At 43.0% G+C, this 24503-nt stretch overlaps 1 protein-coding gene across 1 annotated transcript; it reads left to right on the top strand.

Annotated features, from left to right (window-relative positions):
* Window positions 1-10: 10 nt before the first annotated feature.
* Window positions 11-24201, top strand: CHD1L (chromodomain helicase DNA binding protein 1 like). The gene is made up of 23 exons (XM_082485716.1): window positions 11-153; window positions 2346-2458; window positions 3245-3351; window positions 4114-4228; window positions 5323-5354; window positions 7346-7427; window positions 8703-8865; window positions 9208-9363; window positions 10803-10895; window positions 11341-11437; window positions 12873-12946; window positions 14045-14155; window positions 15734-15848; window positions 16291-16444; window positions 17532-17697; window positions 19057-19202; window positions 19575-19738; window positions 20448-20656; window positions 21725-21823; window positions 22601-22671; window positions 22934-23048; window positions 23299-23407; window positions 24109-24201. Exons 1-23 carry the CDS (start codon window positions 57-59, stop codon window positions 24155-24157), a joined length of 2637 nt encoding a protein of 878 aa, XP_082341842.1. The 5' UTR covers window positions 11-56; the 3' UTR covers window positions 24158-24201.
* The last annotated feature ends 302 nt before the right edge of the window (window positions 24202-24503 follow it).

The following is a 24503-nucleotide window of genomic DNA, read 5'->3' as shown; positions in this document are numbered from 1 at the left end:
GGCGGGAGCTGTGCCGGTGCCTGACGAGCCGGGCCTTGCTCACCCCGCCGCCCGCCATGTCCCGCTTCTTTCAGGCGCTTCGCCGCGCCGCTGGTAGCCGGGCGGGGGGTCCCGGCGTGGAGGAGGCGGACGTTTACCGGTGGGGTCTGACAGGTCAGCGGGCCGCCGCCGCCGGTAGCCGGCCAGGCCCCCGGGGCTGCCCGGGGGGAAAGGGTGGGGAGGGAGCGGGAACGCGCGTCGGTTTCTGCGAGGGAGGAGGAGCCCTGCGGCTCTGTGTTAACAACCTGCAGGCCTCAAATGAGGTAAAGGTGTAAATAAAGGTGGCTCCCGGGCCGTGTAAAAGCGGGCCGCGGCCGAGAGAACGGTGGTGTTGCTGCTGCTGTGATGGCCGCTCCGTACAAGCCGTGCCCGGCGGCCTCGGCCGCGCTCGCCGGGGCTTTGCAGAGGGGGCGGCGGGTGGTTGGGCCGGGGCCAGGCCGGGGCTCCCTGGGCCCAGCTTTTCACAGAATGGTCAGGGTTGGAACGGACCTATGGAGATCATCTAGTCCAGCCCCCGGTTGCCAGTCTGGTGCCTCAGCGCAGCCTCAGGCAGCGCTGTGCTCGGGGAGCCCGTCAACAGGGCAATGTTCATGGGCCTCGAAGTGGGTTGATGCAGAGGGGGAATGCTTTAAAGCGCTTTTCGCTGCCTGAAAGGTAGATATTAAAGCCCTTATTTCAGTCCCAGTGCTATTTGGGGTTACTTCACCTGCTCGGGGTGCACGTTTCCCCAGGGAGGGGAGGGTGGCAGTGGTGCGACGGTATTAACGGTACACAGCACTCGAGTCCAGGTACAAGGAAAAGGTCTTGAGAACTCCTGCTTGGCTTGTTTTGTGTTTGTTTTGACATACCACGCTCTGCAATGAGGGTAGTGATGGTGGTAGTAGCTACAGTGACCTACTCTTGAGGCCTGCCCTAGCTTAAGCGTAGGAAAGCTGGAAAGCATAGAATCATAGAATTGCTGAAGTTGGAAGGGACCTTTAAGATCATCAAGTCCAACCATTAACCTACCCTGACAAAAACCACTTCTAAACCACGTCCCTAAGTACCACATCTACCCTTTTTTTTAAACACCTCCAGGGATGGCAAATCCGCCACCTCCCTGGGCAGCCTATTCCAATGTTTAATAACCCTTTCAGTGAAAAAATGTTTCCTAATATTTAATCTAAACCTCCCCTGACATAACTTGAACCCATTTCCTCTCGTCCTGTCACTTGTAACCAGGGAGAAGAGGTCAGCTCCCACTTCTCTACAACCTCCTTTCAGGTAGTTGTAGAGGGTGATAAGGTCTCCCCTCAGCCTCCTCTTCTCCAGGCTAAACAATCCCAGTTCCCTCAGTCCTTCCTCATAAGATTTGTCCTCCAGACCCCTCACCAGCTTTGTAGCCCTTCTCTGGACACGCTCCAGCACCTCAATGTCCTTCTTGTAGTGAAGGGCCCAAAACTGAATGCAGTACTCGAGGTGGGGCCTCACCAGTGCCGAGTACAGGGGGATGATCACTTCTGTAGTCCTGCTCACCACACCATTCCTGATACAGGCTAGGATGCTGTTGGCCTTCTTGGCCACCTGGGCACACTGCTGGCTCATATTCAGCCAGCGGTCCACCAGCACCCCCAGGTCCTTTTCTGCCGGGCAGCTTTCGAGCCACTCCGCCCCAATCCTGTAGTGCTGCATGGGGTTGTTGTGACTCAAGTGCAGGACCCGGCACTTGGCCTTGTTGAACCTCATACCATTGGCCTCAGCCCATAGGTCCAGTCTGTCCAGATCACTCTGCAGAGCCATCCTACCCTCAAGCAGATCAACACGCCCGCCTAGTTTAGTGTCATCTGCAAACTTACTGAGGGTGCATTCGATCCCCTCATCCAGGTCATTGCATCTTGGTGAGAAATGATTATTATGCAATAGTAGAGTGTTACAGACTTTTCCGGTAGCATAAAGTGTGTCCCTGGATGTATTACATATTTTAAAAAGCAGTTGGAGCTGAAATCAAGCTGTCTTTTAGGAATGCAAAGTAGTGGCTTAATTATCAGATTTGGTTCCTCGTACAGGCCTTTGTAATGACTTGGGGCATTTTTGTGCATGCAATTTCCTGAGTATGGTTTCATTTAATGGATATGCTGTAACACCCATGTCTCTGCTCTTCAGCAAGGTAAACCAGCATCTGCTGAAAACTGGGGTGCTTTTCTTGTAAGGCAGTTGTTTGGGAAGGCCTGGTTGTGCATGATCTGTTTCTGGTGGCTTCAAGGTGTAACTGTGTATGGAGTGTATTGGATGACTATGTAAATGTAACAAATTGCTTTTATTCCCAGGCATTAAGCTTCGTCCCTATCAAATAGAAGGTGTAAACTGGCTGGTGCAATGCTACGAAGTCCAGCATGGCTGTATCCTGGGCGATGAGATGGGTCTTGGGAAGACTTGTCAGGTGCATTTTCTTCTTCTTCTGAAAAATGATCTTTGCCTAATTTAGCCCAAGGTTTCTGCAGAATTAAAAGAAAATCACCCTAATAATTGGTCAGTTAAGCAGCCCCATCCTGAAGTCCGTACTCAAAAGAGAGAGCTCATTGTTTCTTTCATTCCTTAATCACTTAAAACTCCTGGTAGGTGCCTAGTGACACTCCAAAAAGGTTTCGGGGTTTTGTAAAAAGATGAGTGGTCATTTTACAGACATCTGAATGTGTAATTCATAGTGCTTAGAGTTGAAGGGACAATACACAGGACAAAGAGGAGGATGTTGTTTTGATGCACCTGCAGCAAGATGATTTGGGCTTTGTCAACACATGGATTAAAATTTACAGGTGTAAATTTTTCACTGTTGCTTTTTTTCTTTTTTCTTTTTTTAGTAAGTTTTTAAATGGGTTTCCATTTTGTTGGAAGATGAATGTTTGTGCTTTGGTTCAGCTGGTAGTATTCAATGGCTTTTAAATAAGAAAGTGGTAGTTTTAGAAAGTGATGTATGATAGATCTTCTTTTTTGTGAGTGTGGGGAAAGGTCTTCAGAAAGGGGCTCCAGATATTGAGGTCCTGTTTTGAGATCTAAGCTTTTTTGTCATTGATGGTGGATCTCACTTGACATTCTCTTAGGTCTGCTTTGTGTTAGAGAACCTATGGGAACCAGCTAAAAAGCTCAAGAAGGAGACAGTTTATGTAGGTTCAGGCTATTGGGTTTAACCCTTTTCTTATTATAAAAAAATATTTTTCTTGCCTTCTAGACTATTTCTCTACTTCTTTATTTGACAACAAAAATAACGAACAAAGAGAAAATTCTGATACTTTGTCCTTTGTCCGTTCTGAGCAACTGGAAGGAGGAACTGGAGAGGTAAGTTTCAACAGTTGTCTGGCTCATATTCTTGCATGGCAAGTTACAAAGATTCTCTTCAAATGGGCTCAGTCCAACAGTTTTCTTCCTTTCAAAATTAAGAAAAGTAAAAAGGGAAGCTACCTAAACACCAAATCAATGCAAACATGGCTTGCGGTTAATGTGTCGTCTTTACAATGCTGTGGTATACATGAATTCATCCAATTTCCCGTATTGTCTGACTTTCAGCCCATGTGCCCCCACTAGCTCCTTGTTTTTTACCCCCCATGCTCAGCCTCTCTTAGGCAAAATCTGCTGAAGACACCCAGGATTCTGTATGATGAAAGGTAAGACCCAATTTGAATAGTATCTTTCTTGGCTTGCTCACATATGCATGCAAAATTACATTACATCTGTGCATGCAACCCGTCTTCACTGGCGTGCAATGTCTGTGCTGATGGCACGTGTGCTGTCCCCCGAATTTATACATCTTTGAGTTGGAGCCCAAAGACTCCTTTAAAAAGGAAAGGCAAAAAGTTGAAGATGAGAACAGAAGTCTGTCTATGTGACTATGAGGCGATGCTGTCTTCCAGCATCTGAAGTCATCCAGGTTGAATTCAAAAGCTGAGATCCAGACACATCTCACAGAAGGGCAGGGTGTTTGGATAGGAAGTTCTCATTGTCTGTGCAGTAGCTGTGTTTGATAATGGGGTCCAGGGTGATAAACACACAAAAGACTCAGCTTGGCTCACTGTTTTTGCTTTGTCTTTCTCTTGACAACAGGTTTGCTCCAGGTCTTTCCTTTGTGACATACACAGGCAGCAAGGAGGAACGACCCAAGCTGCAGCAGAACCTGAAAGAGCAATCTCACTTCCATGCACTCTTGACAACATATGAGGTACATGATGTCTTTGTCACTTGAAAGGAGTTTTTTTCTTGCCTTTTTCATTCCTCTGTACCACCCAGCTCATGCCTTGTCCTCCGTACTCATCTCTGACCTTCCTCAGTGATTTTCTACTCTGTCATCAATTTCACAAACTGATCTAAGTTGCTGTAGTTTTTATATCCATAAGATAATCTAGTTTAACCCCAGATTTACTGTATAGCTGTTATCACACCCTGAGTAAAGAAGAGAGACACGTGTCCATCCTTAACTAATGGTAAATGGTATCTCCCTTGTCTCTGTATGGTGCCTTACAGACATTTAACATTTAATATAAGTGTATATGTGTGATGTTTATTAAGATTCTATTAATTCGGCAATGCAAGAACACTTAAAGTTTGCTTTTTTTGTGCCCTCTTCAGCATGTCGTCTTCAGCATGCCCTCCTCAGACAAAACTCTCATTCCGAGACTGCAAAATGGTGAGGTTCCTGTTACAATTGATAGGACTTTGGGCTGAATCTGTTCAGAGCTCTTCTGAGAAGGTCCTGTCCTGTTGTAAATGGAACCAACCACACTAGGGTTGCTTCCTTGGTCACTGCTTTGGATTTCGCATGATCTGATGCTTAGTTAGTGCTTTTTAAGGATTTTTTGAGTGGCCTGATTTTTTTTCCTCTGAATCTAAAGTTGGGCAAACAAAGTCTACACTTTAGAATACTATCAGGTCATTGTAATAGCTTAGATTAATCCACTGAAGCATACGTTTGGTTAGAGTGAAAAAGATTTCGATGCTGAAGGTGCATGGTGTTTCTTACTGAGTGAGAAAGATACGAAAAACTTTACAGAGGTGAAGAGCATTTATGGCGTGTGTAAATTTCCATTAATTCTCTGAGGTTCTACTGCTGGTGTTTTGCTAGACAAGAGTTAAAATGTAGGATCACAACAGCTTGTTGTTACAATAGCTGTCGTGCTACGTTCCTCAGGTAATAGGTGGCTTCATTCCACTCTCCTCCATTCCCCTATAGTTTGCAAGTAGACAAAAAGATGTTCTGTTTCTTAACTGGTGTATTAACTTAAGTCATAAATCATGGTTAATTTATTTTCATTGCAGATTTGTCTGAAAGATGCAGCATTTCTAAAATTGTGAGTCTGGTTTTAATTTTTTTCAAATTTAATTCTGCATGTCTGTCAGCGATTGTGTGTTTGTATGTGTGTGTGAGATCCCATGCTTATTTCACAAGAGCCAAGGATGTTCTTTGCTTGTGATTAGAGCTTTGTCTTTACCAGTTTTCAATGAAGAATCTTTAATGTCAGCTAAGATGTAAGGGAACTTTCCCCAAGGACAGTTTTCAAGCCAGTTAACTCAAAATAATATCATACATAGTGGCTCATAGCAGTACAATAAATATCAGTCGAGAAGACTGATACTTAGAACAGAGGAGATCTTCAAGAGCTTCAGATTATAAAGGTATTAGATGCAAAATTTGCTGAAATTCACCTGCATTGTACTATTGTAATCACATGCTAATACCATATCCTGAAGTTCATTGCCTCTTGCCATCAGTCAGAACTGTGGAGGGCTTCTGGAGCGTTATGCTTTCTAGCAAGACTGATTATACAGCTGAAATTCAGCCCGTAGGAAGTATTGTCATGGTCATGCAGGATTTTACAGAAGCCTGTGGCACAATTTTGGATCTCCCAGAGCTAGTCAAGCCTGCTATGGGCACCCTATTGTCTTTCAGCAAAGCACCTGTCCTTGGCCATTCCTGGAAATAGCAAGTTGTGCTTAATGAACACATCATCGTAGAAGCCAGACCTAATTAAAGGTAGCCATGGCCATACTGTCCTTACAGTTCCATATCATATACTGCACTGCTGCATATGATTCTGCTTGTTTTGCAGTTTAGCTCTGGAACGTAGTACCTAAGGAGAGCAAGTAACTAGCCCTAGTATCACAGAAATGTTAACTCTAGTGCAGCTCCTACTTCTAAGGCTAGCACATAAAGTCAAAGCCGTGTCACTCAAGTTTCAGGATTTTTGCCCTCTGGTCTTCCTTCTGAAAAAAAGTGGTTGCTAATCATTTGCACCTTGTCCTGTGTAGGAGCACTTGGAGCTCTTTGTGAAGGTGGGTCAAAGTTATCATGTGTCCCACCACCACTGCTCCTTACAAGCAGTGTAACAGCACAAATGAGTTGAGCAAGAGCCCTGCTCTAATGTAATGCATGAGAGATTAGACTCAGCTCTGCACATGAGCATATGCAGTGCTTCACACTGCAGTGTCCCCTCTGCAATTCAGTTGCTGAGCCTGTAGAATAAGAATGACATTTGACTGTCCCAGCAATGGAGAACCACTCTTAAATAGCAAAGAGGGGAATGAAGGCAAACCGAAAGGCTGTGGGGAGAACATAGATTGCTGTGGTTCCAGCTCTTGTATTCCACTGGGAGGAGAAGCATGTGGGTAAGAAAAGCTGCTTTCCCTTCCCTGCCTACCTATCGGCCAGACTTGACTGTGCGGAAATCGCTCTGTGATGTGAGAGTTGAAACCCTAGTGATAAGCAGGCACAAACAGTGAGGGCTGAAAAGATCTGAAGTTTGTATTAAGCCTAGCGGATCTATTAGATAACCACTGATTCTGCAGACTACTTGAGGAGGCACTGCATATAGCTGTATGAACCTAGAATAAGTTGAAGCTCCTGTCTTGGGTGATTTGCTAAAGACTTGTAATCACTCTGCCATCACTGCCTCCTGATAGCTGTTGCGTTTTTGCACAGGTGCTACGGCCTAGTTTCGTGTGTCTTTCCAAATTGTAGACCTCCTTGAATGTTTGACTAACTTGTGCTTACGTCATTTTCCCCATAGTAATGGGGGTGAAGAGAGAAGCAACAAATTCAAGTCAATTTACTTAGTTTTGATTTCAGAAAAAGTCATCCAGGCTATAGCTAAGAAGCTGTGTTGGCTCTTGAAAAACAATACTTGTGAATTCCTCCCACCCCACTTGTGATGTTTGCTTGTTGTTCATGGGGTGGGACCATTTCAAGTTTAGCCAAGCAGAGCCATCACTATTTCAGTCTTTTTGTACTTACAAGAATGAATTGTCAGCCCCTAACTGAATATGCTGTTTTGTGTTTGTTCAGCTTTAACTGGGCTGCCTTGGTTGTAGATGAAGCTCACAGACTGAAAAATCAAAGTTCTCTGCTGTACAGGACACTTTCTGAGGTAAAATAACTAATCTATCTTCCAATGTCCAATGAGTTTTTCCTCTTCAATATAGCATACAGATTCTCTGTTTATTCCTCTGAGTATTTATTAAGCTCTGGGCCATAACCAGTTTCCATCAGAGCTGGAGAACAGATTCCCATATTTAGTGGCAGACGAGTAAAGACCTATCATGTTGGCTTTGCATGGAGGTGGGCAGTATTTGGCACTTATCTCTCATTCTGACTCATTTTTGGGATTCATACGTTGGAGCAATTTGAGAGACTTTAAAATGTAAAGCAGCCAAACATAGCGCTGAACCACAGCTATGCTACTGAAGTAGAAGTCATCTGGCTGACCTAAGACAATATAAAGTGAAAAGAGGCTATCTCCAGCTCTGGGAGAGTGAACTTGCCTAGTTCATGGGACCTGAAGTCATGAACTATGAACTGCCATTGTCCCATTTAATGGAGCCACCCTTGTTTACTGAAATTAATAGATTTGTTCCAGCTTCCAAAGCAGCCTGCCAGAATACAATGAATGCCTGAGTGAAGGCTGCACTTCTTGTCATGGCAATGAAACATGGGCATTAGGTCTGGGATGGCATCAGCAACAGTGAACTACAGTACCTTGTAAAGTAATTTTTTTTATTAAATTCCTGAAAGTCTCATATCTTGTGAACGTATTGTCTATGATGTCTGTATTTCAGGAGCTTTGGTTGTAGTCACAAAGAAATAGGCATGATTCACCTTAGCTCTCCTCTTAAAGTATTTTCTATTACCAAACTTGAGAGGAACTTGTATTTTTTGAAAGGTAACCATATTCCCCAAGTTTCTTGACAGGGATTACTGTAAGCAACATGGACCATATAATGTTGCTGTGTTTGTCAGAGTTAGCCAGCAAATAGAAATGGAATATAATCTTTTGCAGTTTCATTTCACTGTGCTTTTCTGACAGCATTTCCCAGTCATCTCTCATTACCTAACACTGCATCTGCAGTATTGGACCATAGAGTGCATGGATCGGAGAATTTTAATGGTGTTGGTTTTGCACTTTGTTCTTATTTTGCTTACACTGGCTTTCCTTGCATTGGTGCCATCCTAGTCAGTTTGGTGGAGCTGTTTGACTGTCACACCATACCTTACGTTGGATGGCTTTGGCAGACATTTGCAGTTCTGTGCCACCTGTCATCTTTAAGTTAAGCTTAAGAGTGGGGTGGGTGGAGTTGTATATTAAGTAACTTTTAATTCCAGGTATTTTCGTCTAATAATTTTGTTTTGTTGCTGGTTCCTTTAGTTCTCAGTAGGCTTCAGCCTGCTGCTCACAGGCACTCCAATCCAGAACAGCCTTCAGGAATTGTACTCCTTACTCAGCCTTGTTGAACCTGACATCTTTCCTAGGGAACAAGTGAAAGAGTTTGTTGAATATTACCAAGTGATTGAAAAGGAGAGTGAGCCAGGTCAGTAATAAGCAATATTGTGCTTCAATCTGAACCAGCTGTTGTTATCTTGACTAGGAAACAGGCATGTTGTGTCCTCTTTATTTGCTTTCTTTTAATGCTTACTAGCTTTAAAACAAGGCCTCTAAAAGTAATGATTACTTACCTTAATTTAGCTCTTATGTATTTCAGGTATGCAGCTATGTTTTGGTTTCTCTGTTTATAAAATTGAGCTTGAATCATTTCACTAATAGATGTAAGGTTCCTTATACATTTATTTTGAAGGTATAGTTATGAAGGTACTGTATAAATTCCTTACATTTAAAGCAGTAATCTCCTCTTTTTTTCCCTGCCTCTGCATAGCTGAAGAATTGCACAATCTTCTGCAACCATTTTTGCTTCGAAGAGTCAAATCTGAGGTGGCTGCAGAGCTGCCAAAGAAGGTGGAAGTGGTTCTGTACCATGGAATGTCAGCTCTGCAGAGGAAGTACTACAAGGCCATTTTGATGAAAGATCTAGGTAACTGAAGGTTTTGAATCCTATGAGTTAATTTTAAAAAACAAAATTAATTCCTTTTGTAAGTCTGGCTGTGTTGTAGTGAAGCAGAAGATACTTTGGCCTGCAGGATATGCATAGAATAAACATGCCAAATCCAGTGCTTTGGGCTGCTTGATTTGTGGTTTTAGCTTGTGATAAAATGAGAGACATGGATCTAGAGCTGAGCTGTTGCAGAGCTAGGGAGCGTCAGCTTCAGGATTCTGCTTTGGGCCAGCCTGTAATTAAAAATACTTATCACAAAGTAAGCCTGCTCCTATCCCATGTTTTTATGTTCAGACAAAAGGGTGGTACAAGTAATTTTGGATATGTGGATCTACAGATTTTCCAGTAGAAGCACAGAAGTCATAAAGCAAATTTAAACCTACTGGATATAGATATGAGTTGCTTAGGGAACCACAGGGCCACATAGACAATGCAGCCACAGACTCTTACCTTAATGGCTCGCTTCTTGTCACTTCATGTATGAAGTGAATATAGGAAGTTCCATCTTAGCATGAGGAGGATCTTCTTTACTTTGAGGGTGGCAGAGCACTGGAACAGGCTGCCTAGAGAGGTTGTGGATTCTCCCAGTCTGGAGACATTCAAAACCTGCCTGGATACCGTCCTGGGCAACCTGCTGCAGGTGACCCTGCTCTGGCAGGGGGGTTGGACTAGATGATCTCCAGAGGTCCCTTCCAACCCTGACCGTTCTGTGATTCTGTGTAATGATAACAAAACATCCTGAGGTATGAGAGAGGTATTTGCTTCTCTCTGAATTGCTCCTCTTCCATCTGTACATAGCACATCATATGGCTTGCCACTGCTTATGAGTTGTAGAGAAAGTAAAACTGAGGGGATGCAGACCCTTTGTTCTTCTTGTGCTAGCACTTTGCATGAACATCACCAGGCAATGTGAACCTTCCTCTAAAGTCAGCATATGTGCATATATTTTCTTTTCTTCTCAGAAAAATGCAACCCTTCCAAACTTCTTGGTTGCCCAAGAGATCTCAACTGTGCTATATTACTTTTTTTTTTGTTGGAAAATTCAAATGAACTGCACCAAATTCCATTCACTATCTTTGAATATTTCTAGATCTGTAATTCAGTCTTAGAAAAATGAGAGTGACCCTTTCCAGGGAGTCCAGAAAGTTTCAGGGAGTTTGATAAAGCAGACTAGTTTTCTTCAGGGTCTTATTTCTAAAGGCTGGTCCAAAAAATGTGGAGGAAATTTTGTTTGGTCCATAAGAACAGATGTATTAGTCTTGAGGTGGAAATTCAAATGCAGATGTAATATGCAGAGAGAGATACTCCACTGCTGAAGCACTGCAGATCAGTGCTCAGTACCCAGACATTCCCAGTCACGCCCATTGATGGAGCATGGGCTTTCCTGCTTAGTCCCTTTTCTGTGCTCTTTGTTCCAGATGCATTTGAAAGTGAAACAGGAAGGAAGGTTACACTTCAGAATGTCTTAATTCAGCTTCGGAAGTGTGTTGCCCACCCATACCTTTTCAATGGTAAGAAAGCGCTGTTCTCTCTTGAAATAGAAAAAAAAAGTAAGTTTCTTGATTTGCACAGTGGTTTTCTATTATTGCTTGGCAGTGTAATGCTTAGAAGAAGCAAGTAATAAACAATGTTGTACTTGAATCATTAGCAGCTGTGAGTTTGTGACCCGTTCCAACACATGACAGTTCATCAATAATGAGGAATAAAGTAGGAGACTCTGTGAAGTCTGAGTTTCTTACTGCAGCTCTCCACTTGTGCATCTTCTCTCATCTAAACAATGAAATCACAATGCTTTTTGAACCACTGAGGGTGTTCTTTAGAGACAGAGAAGGACCATCACTTCTCAAGCAAGCATCATGGGTGTCTGCTTGGCAACAGTTGGCTTGCAGACACACTGCCACATAGTTGTTACTTGCCTAGTTTTAGGTCTGCTTCTGAAACTCCTTTCTGTTCCAGGTGTTGAGCCCGAACCCTTTGAGATTGGGGACCATATTGTTGAAGCCAGTGGCAAGCTGTGTTTGTTGGATAAACTCCTTTCATTCTTGTATGCTGGGTATGTTATGTCGGGGTGAGGAAGACAGAGTGGGCTTTACGCAGGGAGAAGAGGTAAACAGGGAAGGCAAACTACCTTATTTAGCCATAGATTGAGCAGATATTCATCACAACGCAAGCACTGCCCTATTTATTGCATGTTACTGACTACCTCAAAGAAGTCATTTCAGTATAAGGAGCTGCATTAGAGATAGTAGGTTTTTGTAGCTTCCCTTTAAACATTTCTCAAAACACTTCACTAACTCTCTTGCACGCGCTCATATTTGCCATATTTGGGAACCTGTGAGAATAGCCATCTGACATGGTATTCAGCATGTATGGTTTGACCATGGGTTTCCTGAGAATGGCCTCCAATGCATCAGTTGAGTTCCTTTGTGCTACCATGCCTGTGTTAGCCCAGGAGGCAGAATGCGTAGCAAATGTGAAAAAGAAATTTGACTGGACCAAGTCCCAAGAATAAGCTGAAACTTCAGCTTTGGGAATGGCATTCAGAACTCCTTGTGTTGAGCTTTGGTGACTTCAGAACCTGGAAACCAGGAGCCTTGGGTACTTCCCTCCAGCTCTCAGATGGAAGGCAAATCAAACTACAGTTTGTATTCTTGTGCAGTCTTTGAAACAGTGCCTCCTGCATGACACAAGTTCTACCTCCTCTCTTAATTGGGTTGTGATTTCTCTTTGACTACGTCCAAAGGACAGAGCTTCAGCAGACCTTGGGAAGTTTGGATGTGGTTGTGGAGGACTTGGTCCTTCTGCTGTATAACATCTTGTGAGTGGGTGCCTCTCCCTTGAATGTCTTTGCCGCAGGACCAGCCCTGTGCAAATTCTGGACTTGAAAATGCCTGTGTTCTGCTCTACAGTGAAGTCTGATTTTAAACAGAGCACTGAGGCCTATAGCTGCGAGGGAGGAGAGATGATTTCTCACTTATATGTGATTGTACACAATGTTTGATCTTTGAGGGTCATTTGCTGGAGGAGAAAATGCTCTACTGCCACAGAGATGCAGCTATTACATTTTCACAGCATTTAAGATGCTTTGTAGTGTGTGATTTCAGAGCAGTCTGGCATGGCAGGTCATGTGGTGACAAAGACCTCATGATGCTAAGTTGAAGGTGAGGATCCTTTTGGACAGGCTCCTTTGGATCCTCACCAGGCCGCATCCAGCCAGCAGCAGAGCTGTGCCAGAGCCTTATTATGTCTCTGACTCCAGACTCTAGACATGGTGACTGAAGATGGCAGATAAGGCTGACTGCTTGCATCTGGATGTGGGGCTGAAAATGTGGTGAGGGAATGGGCCATGACTCTGAGGCTTAGTGTACAGAGGCAATGAGGCCTTGCTATGTAGCAGTGACTGGTTAAGCTATTGTAACCCCTCTACCACTCTGTGAAATGCTGTCACAGTATGTTAAGGGTCATGGTGTCTCACATTCTTCTTCCAGTGGCCACCGTGTCTTGCTTTTTTCTCAGATGACTCAACTCCTTGATATCCTGCAAGACTACATGGACTATAGAGGTATGTTCTGCACTCTTTGGCAGCAGAGGGCTTATCCTAATGATCTCTGCCGTATACTGTTCTGAGTTTGGTTGATCTGCCTGGGATGGAGAAGGGACTGTGTTGTGGATTTATTGTTTCTTAGTAGATAGAAACCATATTGTTGCAGTGGCGCTGTGAATTGGAGGTTCTTGAGTTCAGCTCTTTGCTGTGCTACCACCTGAGTGAAATGAGCTGGCTCTTCGATGTTGTTCTTCAAAGTAATTTCAGCTTTGGTTCGCCAATAAAATGGAGCTAAGGGATGGCAGGGTAGCAATGTTTCATATATAGCTGTATTCAATTATGTACCTGAGTCCTGAAGTAATTGCACAGAAGGCAGTAGGCTTGCTCTAGATCGAGTTTGTCCAACACAAAATGCAAATTGGGCCACATTCATACCAGGAAATTAATTTTTGATTAAAACAGTTGTTGGCCACGGGGCCCCAACATGTCTGTGAGGTCAGGTTGGATCAGACCATTTTTGGCAATGTTACCAAAGGGTTCTTGGGACATTTTCTTTTGTTTCAATCCACGTGGCTCCGTGCCTACTTAGGATTTCCCATGAAAGACGCTTTTGTTTGGTGTTTATGGTTTTGGACAACTAATAATGCAGGATAAAGCCAAATGTAGGGCCATATCCCATACTGCTTGCTCACAGGAAAGCACACATTCGAGGCCGTGGGAGTTTGCATAAGGAGGATCCAATGGTTGTTGGCCTGTTTTGTGGGGCCAACAGCCAGCACAGCATAGACTGAAATGGGACTGTATGGTAATGTTCTTTTACTTTGGCTCTGAATTTTCCTGTTGTGTTTCCAAGCAGTAAATTAAATGCTGAGTCTCTGCTTTACTCAGCTAAATTACCCTTTGCTGACAGTCAATCTGGGAGTCAGGGTCACTACTTCACTTTATATGAGGTTCAGCTAGGAAAGAATGAAAGAGTTGAAGGCAATAAAATGAGAATCAAGGCAGGAGGATTTGGCATAAAAAGATTTGGGACAGCAGTGAGAGAACAGAGAATGAAGTAACAGAGTAAGAGCATAGACGGAATTTCAGAAACATATGTGTTGCTTGTTTGAAAAGGCTATAGCTACGAGCGGCTCGACGGTTCTGTTAGGGGTGAAGAGAGACACCTTGCCATTAAGAACTTTGGTCAACAGCCCATCTTCATCTTCCTGCTGAGCACCAGAGCAGGTAAGTAAGGAAAGGAAAGACAAACAACCCATCTTGTCTCTGCACTCTTCTTTTGCTCTCTGGCAAGATTTCAGGGAGCTCTGAATCCTGCAGAGCCTGTTCATGTGGGGGATTTTTGAGGGAGACAAGTCATATCCTGAACTTGGGTCTCTCAGCTAGGACATCTGGTTTCTGTGCTTTCCTTTCGGCAGCTGATGCCAAGATACTTTTCATATTGCAGCCACTTGAGTTACTTTTTTTATTCCAAGTCCCATAATGCCTGTCCCTGTGCCAGGTTGAGCTTAAGGAATCTCATTAGCATCTTACTTCTGCAAGCACCAGACTTTAGGAGGGAACAGGCTTCCTTTAAATAAGCTGGTGGAATTGCTTCTTGAGTTTGCTGAACATGGACATGCTCTGTAGCTGGCAAACAGACTCAAATGAGAGCCTTTTACTGTCCTGAGACTGCAAAGAACACTATGGGACTGCCACCTGTGTTTCTTCCCCTCTTAGCTCCTCAGGCAGATCTGCATTTTCTACATAGTTTCAAACCTCCCTGTCTTTCTATTCAAGCAAGCGCAGAGGCAGGCTTGTCTCCAGAGCAGGGATCCACACTGCTTGATCTCGAGCATCACGTTTGAATTAAGTTTTTCTTTGGGCTTCTGGTCAGACTTTCCTGGATAAGCCTGGCTCCAATGGTGCTGCAGTGGATTGAGGGGAGTATGTGGAGAGACTGAAGAGAAGTGCCTAATGCTAGATGGTAGGAATAAGTATGTCTCTCACCACAGTGCCTGAACTCTCCCTGCCCATGTCAGCCAGACTTAAAGTTGTTTTTTACTGCACATTTCTATGTCTGACCAAAGCATCTTGTATTCAGCTGGGAATGGGTGTGCTAACAGTATTTCCATCACTGTTATGGACAGAGATTTTCAGGTGCATGACGGTCTCCACTTGCAGGAACGTTCTGATTACTGTAAAGAGGTGCTTAGCACGAGCTGAAAGAAGTGTAAGGCAGCAGGCTCCCCCCTCTTTAACTACAGTATGTAGTCACAGTAGTAAGTGTTAAAAAAATATAATTAACTGTATATATATATTTTTTTTTTGTTCCATGAGAGCCCAGACTCTAACCTCAAAAACTTTTAAGTCATATAAACACTTAGGATCTGGTTATTGTATAGTTGGGCCTGGTGTTTTCCACTGTTTCAGCAGTGTTGCTTCTGTGTTGCAGCCAAGTCGTGACTTGGGCAGTCCATTGTAGCCTCAGTGAAGCCAGTCCTTGCTGGGTTAATCTGCCTGCCAGCAGAAGAATGCCTGTGTTCATCAGCTTTGAGGACCAGTTCCCTTTACATTGGTTCACTTGCATCCTATCTTTTTTGACTCCATTGCACAGTACAGCTTGGGTTTGGGCTGCTGCAGGAAGCTGGAAATGGAAGGCTTACACATCTTTTTAGATCCTCATGAGACTTAGATTTGGGGTTGAGGGAGGGATTTAATTAGATACAGTTGATTGGGTCTGACAGAACCTTGCATAGGTTAAATTCTCCAGCTTCTCCTTTATTTTCAGCTGGTGACATGTTTTGTAACCTTCTTTGTTTGTAGGTGGAGTTGGCATGAACCTGACAGCAGCAGATACAGTTATTTTTACCGATAGTGATTTTAACCCACAAAATGACTTGCAAGCAATAGCAAGAGCTCACCGGATTGGGCAGAACAAGTGAGAAATGTTGCTACTTCTGGTTTGGTTGCTGGCTCTCTTGGTCTCTCACTATTTCTTTCCCTATCCATAGGCAACGGAGGGTTAAAACACAATAGACTGAAGATCAGAGAAGGAGAGCACAGAGGATTTTATGTCTTTGTTTTTCTGTTGGAACCTAGTGCAGTCTTGTCCTTGTCATGTATCTAGAGTGGAAGCTTTGTTGATCTGGAGGAGGAGAGGGAATCTGGAGGTTTGCCTGCACTTTTGCAGTGAGCATTTTTTCTTGTGTCAAGAAGCAGTTGTATCAGCATTACATTTCTGCTGATTATTATTGTTGATTTTGTTCTTGCTTTTTTTCCCTGCCAAGGGAGTGGGTGAGGGGGTAGTGCTCCATGCAAGGAAACAGCTTTAGTGCACCTCAAAAGAAGAAAATAATAACAATTTTCTTAAACTTTTCAAGGCCTGTAAAAATTATCCGCTTGATTGGGCGAGATACAATTGAAGAAATAGTCTACCGAAGAGCTGCTTCTAAGCTCCGGCTGACAAATGCCATTGTAGAAGGGGGTCACTTTGCTCTGGGAGCGCCCAAGCCTCAGGGAGCAGCAGAGTTACAGGTAAAATAGAGCTATATCCTCAATTTGACTCCAGTAATGTCTTTAGAAATGTCCCAGAATGTTTCTGTATTTATGTCCGATACGAACCTAGCCAAACACATGTTTTGGGGAGATGTGCATTGACACGACAGCTTTTGCATGTCTTAGGAACCAAAGTGACGGTCCAGGTCCAGACAAGATTTGATGTTTGAAGATAGTTTTTACAATTTTGAAGTGCATCCATTGTTGAAAAAGGGTGTGTTTTCTTGGAGAAGAGGGGAAGGCAGAACCTCTCCTTGTTTTACTTGTTTATTTTTAATTATAACAGGTCTAAAGTGGAAGCTGACTCATTGTTTCTAGAACTTATCTGTCTCTGGTGCTTTCCTCCCACAAACAGAACTGATAAGTACTTAGTCAGCTTTTGGCTTCTAGTCTGAAACTCGGTCAACCTTCTGTTGACCTCTTGGCAAATATAGTGTCTCAGGAATCATGGCACAATTTATAATTCTGACCTGAAAGTTGAGGATTGTGCTGAGAACTTGGGTTGAAAACCTCAAGCAAAGTGACATTTAGGGGAATATACCCCCTACAGGCAGCTAAACCTGAGAGAGGTTTGGAATTAGTGTATCCTTTCCCCCGCCACCTCCCCTCCCTGCCCCGCCAGCATCTATCTCAGCAATTATAGTTTCCATGGGAGAAGTAGAATTGAGCCCATAGGAAATTCCATGCTGATATTTTTCTCCCCATGGATTTTTGTGGTATTTAAGCTTTTGTTTTAAAAGAGTTGGGGGCAAAAACAACCCCGGTCTTTCTGGCTATGAAGAAAGCTGCTTAAATGCAGTTAGTACAATGCTGTTTTGTCATTTAGCCCTGGAGAAAAATGACTGTTCAAGTCTGGATGAATTATGTTTGAGGGAGATATGTTGTAGGGGCCTGTCCCATCAGGTGTTGGGATAACTAAGTGCTTAAGTATTTTGACAGGTAACATCAAGGCTTAGATTTCTCCACTTGTACATCCTTTGCATTTAAGCCTGAGAAGCTCAAGTCACTGGGATTGGCATGGCATTAGGAAATATTAATACTGAACTTCCCTTTCTCTTTGTTAAAGCTGAGTGAAATCTTGAAATTTGGCTTGGATAAATTGCTCTCCTGTGAGGGGAGTACAATACAGGATGTGGAGCTAGAAAACATCCTTGGAGAGACAAAAGGAGGGAAGTGGGTAATGGATGTTGTGCTGCCACACAAAGAAGACAGTGAAGAGGAAGATAAAGAGAGTAAGTTAAGAATCTAAATACCTATGCAATGCATGAACTTGGGTGCTTTTAGAGAAGGCTTCCCAGGCAGGGGTGGCATTTTTCAGGCAACAAGAAGAAAAGTGGGCTTGTAATTGAGTGAGTGGCTTGGATTTTGTTTGTGGCCTATCCACAAACTTTATTTCTGACCCTTTATTGGTCTTTTTCTTCTTTTTGTGTCCTTATTTGCCTATTTGTAAGATAATAGTAACAATACTTGCCCAGTTCAGTGGCTGGGGGGCTGAATTCCTTCACGTCCTTTGAATATTTTGTGACTTCAGATGAAATTCATGAGAAAAGGGGAAATATTCGAGTTGCAGATGCTGTTTTTCCCACAGAGAACCATTAAGATAGATCTACAATTTTAGAGGTATAACAGTAACTTAAGGAAATGCTACATAGAAGGTCTTTTGTGTTTATCTCCAAACAAAATATTATTGGCCATGAAAATTACAAGTTAAAATGACTTTAAAAAATTCCAAAATGTGAGATAAGAAATGCGGAGTCATGGAGTCTCAGCAACTAGAACAAATCTACTCTGTGTTCAGTACTCTGTCAAACCAGGACACAGTCCAAATGTCATACAATTGTGGTTAGTTTTTCATAGCCCCATACTATATGAGAATAAATTCTAAGGATACTTTCCCTCTTCTAGTGTCATGGTGAGAAAGACTGAATTTCTGGTTTGAGTACACAGCAGCACTTAAATAACAGATCAGTGACTGAAGCAGAAATATGGCCCTGCAGGTTAGGTATTGTCTGTCCTGCAGCAGTTGCCAGCAACAAGTAATTATTTGCTGAGAGTTAGCAGAGAGTGGTATTTTCTGTTGGTAACTTAAAGAGGAGCAGTGGTACCACACTGTGTAATAGTTATTGGGAAAATAGCTCACCTAATGAGCAGTAACTCTGGGCTGCCAGAGTTCTGTGCTTTTATTTAGTTTGGGAGCTCAACAGCAAAAGTTTGCTGTCCCTTTACAATAGTTGCCTGTAACTAGGTAGCAAAGCTAAATGGATTTGCTACTGGCAGAGATGGAATGACCAAAGAGAACAGTAATGTAAACACAACTTAAAATAGTTAATTGACTGAAATAGGAAGAAAGGTACTGTGCCAGTATAAATGACTTAAAGAAAAGCTTTTGCCTAAGGAAGCAAATCTTGATTCCCTTGTTTCCACATGATGCTAACACTGGTCATACAAAAAAATGATGAGAGCTAACATCTTTTTCTGCTGAGGGTAGAAACTTTGTCACAGAGAAGCTGAATTTCTTTTGATCTCACTCTACGGTTTAGGTGTTAGTGGCTTTCAGTTCCATTTTACGCTTTTTAATTATTTTTTTAAAGATCACATGTATGTGTATGAAGGCAAAGATTATTCAAAAGAACCCAGCAGAGAAGACAAAAGAGCGTTTGATCAGCTTTTGGATCTTCAGAAAGCCTTGACTGAAGAGAACAGTAAGGAAGGGAGAGCTCTCCGGAACAAAGCAAATGTAAGACAAAAGACATGACAAGGCATATAATGCTATTTCATTTACTTATGGAAAATGAGACTGACAGTTTTCTCTCTGTACCTAAAGCTTGCAGAAGGCCTGTTAGAAGATTTGGATGTCAATGTAGTAAAGTTGGCTCTTGAATCTGAGGGCTTTATGATTCAGCAATTCTGAAAACAGATCAGAGATATGATATGCAGAACACTCATGTAAACTTAGGTCACAAAACCACATACTATGTGGCAATTGGGATCTGATGGTTAAGACCTGTGGACAAGTAGACAAATTGGAAAGGAGTGTAGGTTAAGGTGGGCACCAGACATAGCTTTTAGATCAGCAGTTTTTTTCCATTGTACTTCTTTCTTTCTCCAGGCGCTTCTCACAGGCCTCCGGGAACAGTCAACCAGGAGGAAGCACTTGTTGAGCGCAGAGGAGCTGGAGTCTAGGAGGAAGAAGCGCCAAGAAGCAGCAGCAAAGAGAGCAAGGCTCATGGAGGAAAAAAAGAAGGCAAAAGCAGAGGCAGAACACAAAAAAAAGTATGGTTTATATTGCATCTACTACTTGTAAGCTGATGTCTGTTATACTATACTCAAGAAATGTGTGTCTGATTGACGAAAACAAGTTGTGCTCTGTATACACTCTGGCAGGTGGGGCTGGGGATGAAGGAAGGAGAAGGTGACAAAGTGGCAGCAGGCCACCCTCATGAGAGAGTTAACCTCATACATCAGGATATTTCTCTGCATGTGCTTAAACTGCTTAGTGTAGGGATGTGAAGGTGGGAAAATGGCTCAAGGCCCTAGCAAGAGTTCTTTACCCCTGAATACACTGCCTGACTTCACATCTAATTTAATTCATAGAGACTGGCCTGAATAAGAACCCCATATCTGAATGCACAGTGAGCTTTTGGGAGAAGCTTTCTCAAATGTCACAGTTGGCCCCTTTGTATTGGTCTGACATCTGTGACTCTCTGGCATGTGTCTTAACTTTCTCCTCCTTGTTTACTAGATGTTTTTCCTTTTCACCACTCTAAGTAGCTCCTTGCCCTTTGTCATACGCTCACTTTTTCCATGCCTGCAATTGGCTTATCACACTGGCATGTGGTTCTTAATATCACAGATAACAACTGTGGTAAACTTTGTGCCGGTCTAAAATAGGGAAGAAATCATTGTTTCACTGCAATGATCTAAAACCAGGTGTGTCCCCACCACCTTTGATTTTCATTGAACATCATCATCTTTGTTTCAGGATGGCCTGGTGGGAGGCAAATCATTACACATCTACCTGCCTTCCTTCAGAGGCAAGTGACTCTGAGGAAGAGTTTGAGGAGGATGAGGCTGGTCTGAATGTGGATTTAGATTATGAAGATGCAGACCTGAACTGTATCAAATACGTCATGGGAGATGTCACCCACCCCAAAGCAGAAGAGGAAGATGCCATCATTGTCCACTGCCTAGGTGGGACTTATAACAACAGGAACGTTCTTAGGCGAGGTGGACAAGGGGGGGCTGAATTGTCCCTAGTAGCTTGATAGTTTCTAGTTCCCATCCAGACTGAAATAATTTGGATTTGAGTCTGACTTAATCTTGAGTGGTGCAGAGGCAATACAGCCTCTACTCCGCCGTGTATAACCCACACAAGTACTAGTAAGGTGTATATGGGTCTTTTCATGCCTTCTCTGGATTTATGGGTGAGCCTCTTGAAAGGTGCCAGTGTGGGTTGAAGTTTTATATCTGTGGCCAAGTGAGCACAGTTCCTCCTGAGAGCAGTGCCTTTTGTTCATCCCATGGAGGCTGTAGGGATTGAACTGAGATATTGAAAATCCCTTATACAGTCAGCAGAGAGACACAGGCACCTTCCAGAGGCTGAAGTCAGAGTTTCTCTATCTCAGTGCTCGTCTCTCAGCACTGACGGTACAGAGACTCTAGGCTAGTCTCCTAATTTAAGGACCTCTGTTAAGACACTAAAGCTGAGGGAGAGGAATTCCATTACAGAGTTCCTCCTGAATCAGTATTGGAGCTGCTCTTTGACCAGCGCTATAGCAGAACATTATAGTCTGCTTTGGTTTATGTTAAACTCAGCACAAAACCTCATGTTTAAAGTGGAAATGCCAAATAAAAGTGAAAGCCCGCAAATAGCAAACATCTAGTTGTAGGAAGCCCAAGGCACCAATCTGGGGACATACTAGGTGCATGCTGTATGCACCTATATGCATATCTGTGAGGATACTGACAGGTTTACATGCTTGATGCCATGGTTAGTACTTGTGTGACCATCCTCAGTGGACACTAAGAAGCAATTCTTCCTGCAGAGTTTTACAGGGAACTGTGACAAATCTGTTTTTCTCAAGGGCTGAGGTTTATCCTGTAGAATGGTCCCTTGAGTACTGGTTGGCTTCAATTCGTGTGTGGTTCCCATGTTTTTGATAATTGTTCATTGCATTTGTACAGAGTAGGTCCCTTTCATGCAGGGGTGGTCTTCAACCTCACTTTCTAAAAGGAGTCTAACTTGTCGTTTTATTCTAGATGACTCCGGCCGCTGGGGAAGGGGTGGTTTATTTACAGCTCTGGAGGCTCGTTCTGATCAGCCAAGGAAAATATATGAGATGGCAGGAAAGATGAAAGGTAAGAGATTAAAACATGACCTTAGGCCAAGATACTTGAAAGAGCTTAAATCCCACTGATGTTGCGGGAGTGAGGTGCCTAAACCACGACACTGGATACCTTGATACTCATGTTTTTTCCTCTTCCTCTAGATACGTGCATCCCTAGCTCTGAAAGTAGTAATATAGCAGATGCTTTGACTTGACTTGTTTGGAGTGTGAGAACTCTGCACAGGGGTTGGTGATTCTGATCCGTGCTGCAAATTATAAAAAAAGAAAAAAAAATCAAACTTGTTGGTTATTCTCAGGGTGTTTTTCACTATATGACAAAGCTCTGCATCTTCTGTCAAAGTGCTTTTAAGAAGAATGAAAGTCACCTCAGGCAGTACTCAGTTGAGCCTTTGTTTACCTCCAAGCACTAATTTTCTTCTGAGCATGTATTAGCAGTTTTGAGCTACCTGCAGCTGGTGAGGAATGCATGTCTTGCTGTAAGGTGGATCTGTTGTTTTTTTCTAATCTCCTAGGAGATGCTTTCTTCTTGTTCCAGTGTCTCTCTTTCCATTTGTGGTCTTTAACTGGGATATGTGTGTGTATCTGTGTGTCTCGGTGGGTGGGGGCTAAAGTCTGTCTTGCTTCCCTGGGCAAAGGGACTGACTCTGCTGAAACCATCATGAGGAGATAAAGAAAGCCAAGGAGAATAATACAGAATATGACAATGAAATCACTGCTGCATTGACTCACTGTTGACTCTCCAGGACTGATTTTTTTTGTTGTTGTTCTGTTCTTGTTTTCTGGACAGACCTGGAGTTAGGAGGAACCCTGTTGTTCCCCATTGATGATAAAAAATCCCGGAAAAAAGGACAAGACTTGGTGAGAATGAGAAGCTCCTTTTTGTGTTGCTCTGTACACATGTTTTTGAAGCTGTGTGAAATGAACATTATGTCTTTTTCCCAATAGTAATGGCACTGAATACTGAACATGGCTAAGCTGCAGTTAAACATTAGAGAAAAGGAGATCTTTTTCTCATTTATTAAAGCTAATAGTCAGTAATGCAGTTTTCCAGCATCTGTCACCGTGTCTCTTTGTGCTGTATATAGACTCCATTTCATGTTTTTGTGTGTTTTCTCCTTAGTTGGCCTTGATTGTAGCTCAGCACCGAGATCGCTCCAACAACTTGTCTGGCATTAAGCTGTCTGCTTTGGAAAAAGGCCTGAAGAAGATCTATTTAGCAGCCAAGAAAAGGAATGGTAAGTGTTTGTGCAGAAGAACAGTGAACCTTTACATGTGTGATTGCACCTAAAGATGATGACCAATTTCCACCTCTCCTGTCAGTCTTTTATCTGAAGGGAAGTGAGAGTGAGATCTCCATGGCAGATATGTTGTGTTCCAAAACATTTTTTCTGTTGTTGTTGGGTAGCTTGAAGTCGTTATCTAGATTGCTTTCTCTATGTGTATCGTGTCCTAAAGCATGTGCACTCTCTGTTCCGTGCTTCTCAGCGACAGTGCATCTTCCACGTATCGGATATGCAACAAAAGGTTTCAACTGGTATGGTACCGAACGGCTCATCCGAAAATATTTGGCAACACGGGGTATCCCCACTCTTATGTATCCTTTTGGAGTATGTCTTATTTTGTTCACAATCTAATATTGAAATGATCCCCTAAATATCTTGGTGACTACAAAGCAAGGAAGCAAGGCAAGGCACAGATACCACAGTCCAACTTGGTTTGTCTGAGTTTGCTGTCTTCCAGGTACTCATTCCACAGTGAGGACTTACCATTTTAGGTGATAATGACAGATTAGTGTGATTCAGTGTGCCTGTCAGAATTTGTTAGAACTAGGTGCTAGTCGTCTGTTGACAACCATCAACTTACCTGTATATGCCACGTCTGTGGGTGAGATGACTGGAATTTCAGAATAACGGAAGTGACTCAGAAAGTAGCCAAAGTGAGAATGTGAAAAAAGCATTACAATGTTCCATGCAAGTGATAACCTGCTTCCTTGCCTGAACACGGTGGAGTTGGTGTGTGTTAGGACAGGCTCTCATAACAAAACAGCTCACTGCTTTCACCTTCCAGGAAAGGAAAAAGAGGTTTACAAGGAGACAAGGAGGCTCTGTTCTATCACTTCTCTAGGAAGATGTGCATTTGCTATACTGCCACTGCCAGCAATTCTGTGAAACCAAAAACCTGAAACAGACGATAGTATTCAGAGCATTCTGCCTCCTTCCTTGGTGAATCTCTTAGTGGACATGTTGTCTGGCATTCCTTGACATCTGACAGCATTTCCTTGACACTTCTTATTAGATACTACTTCCCTAGGAATAAAAGCTCCTCTTCTGCTTCACAACCGTAAGCCATGTAGATGCGGTAATTTCACTGAGAAACACACACAAAAAGCCAAGGATCTTTTCAGTCTGTATGCATCCCCGTCAGAAACAGGGCTTATGCAGCCATTATTCACTCCTGTATCTCTCTGCCTTTATTGGTCAGAACGTTTACATATTGTCGGTGGCTCTGGAGAGGAATGAGATTGCTTCAGAGTTCAAAGAGTCTTTGGATAAGGATGTTGGCTCAATCCCAGATCTGTTTTGGAGATGGAAAATTAAACTTTCACTGGTGGTCGGTTGTTATCCCTTACATTAAGTTATTGCTAGTGCTTGGAATACAGTATTTTTTGGCCATATTTTTTCCTCCTCTTC

Source organism: Vanellus vanellus, assembly GCF_965231255.1.
Source record: "Vanellus vanellus genome assembly, chromosome: 1".
Classification (NCBI taxonomy): Eukaryota; Metazoa; Chordata; class Aves; order Charadriiformes; family Charadriidae; genus Vanellus; species Vanellus vanellus.
This window is presented reverse-complemented; position numbering and strand designations above follow the sequence as displayed.

Excerpts from the sequence above, each read along its gene's own strand:
- CHD1L (XM_082485716.1), top strand. The coding sequence starts at position 57 with ATGTCCCGCTTCTTTCAGGCGCTTCGCCGCGCCGCTGGTAGCCGGGCG. Across the intron at positions 10,896-11,340 it reads CCACCCATACCTTTTCAATG|GTGTTGAGCCCGAACCCTTT; the intron begins GTAAGAAAGCGC and ends TTTCTGTTCCAG. Across the intron at positions 19,739-20,447 it reads GAGGCAGAACACAAAAAAAA|GATGGCCTGGTGGGAGGCAA; the intron begins GTATGGTTTATA and ends TCTTTGTTTCAG.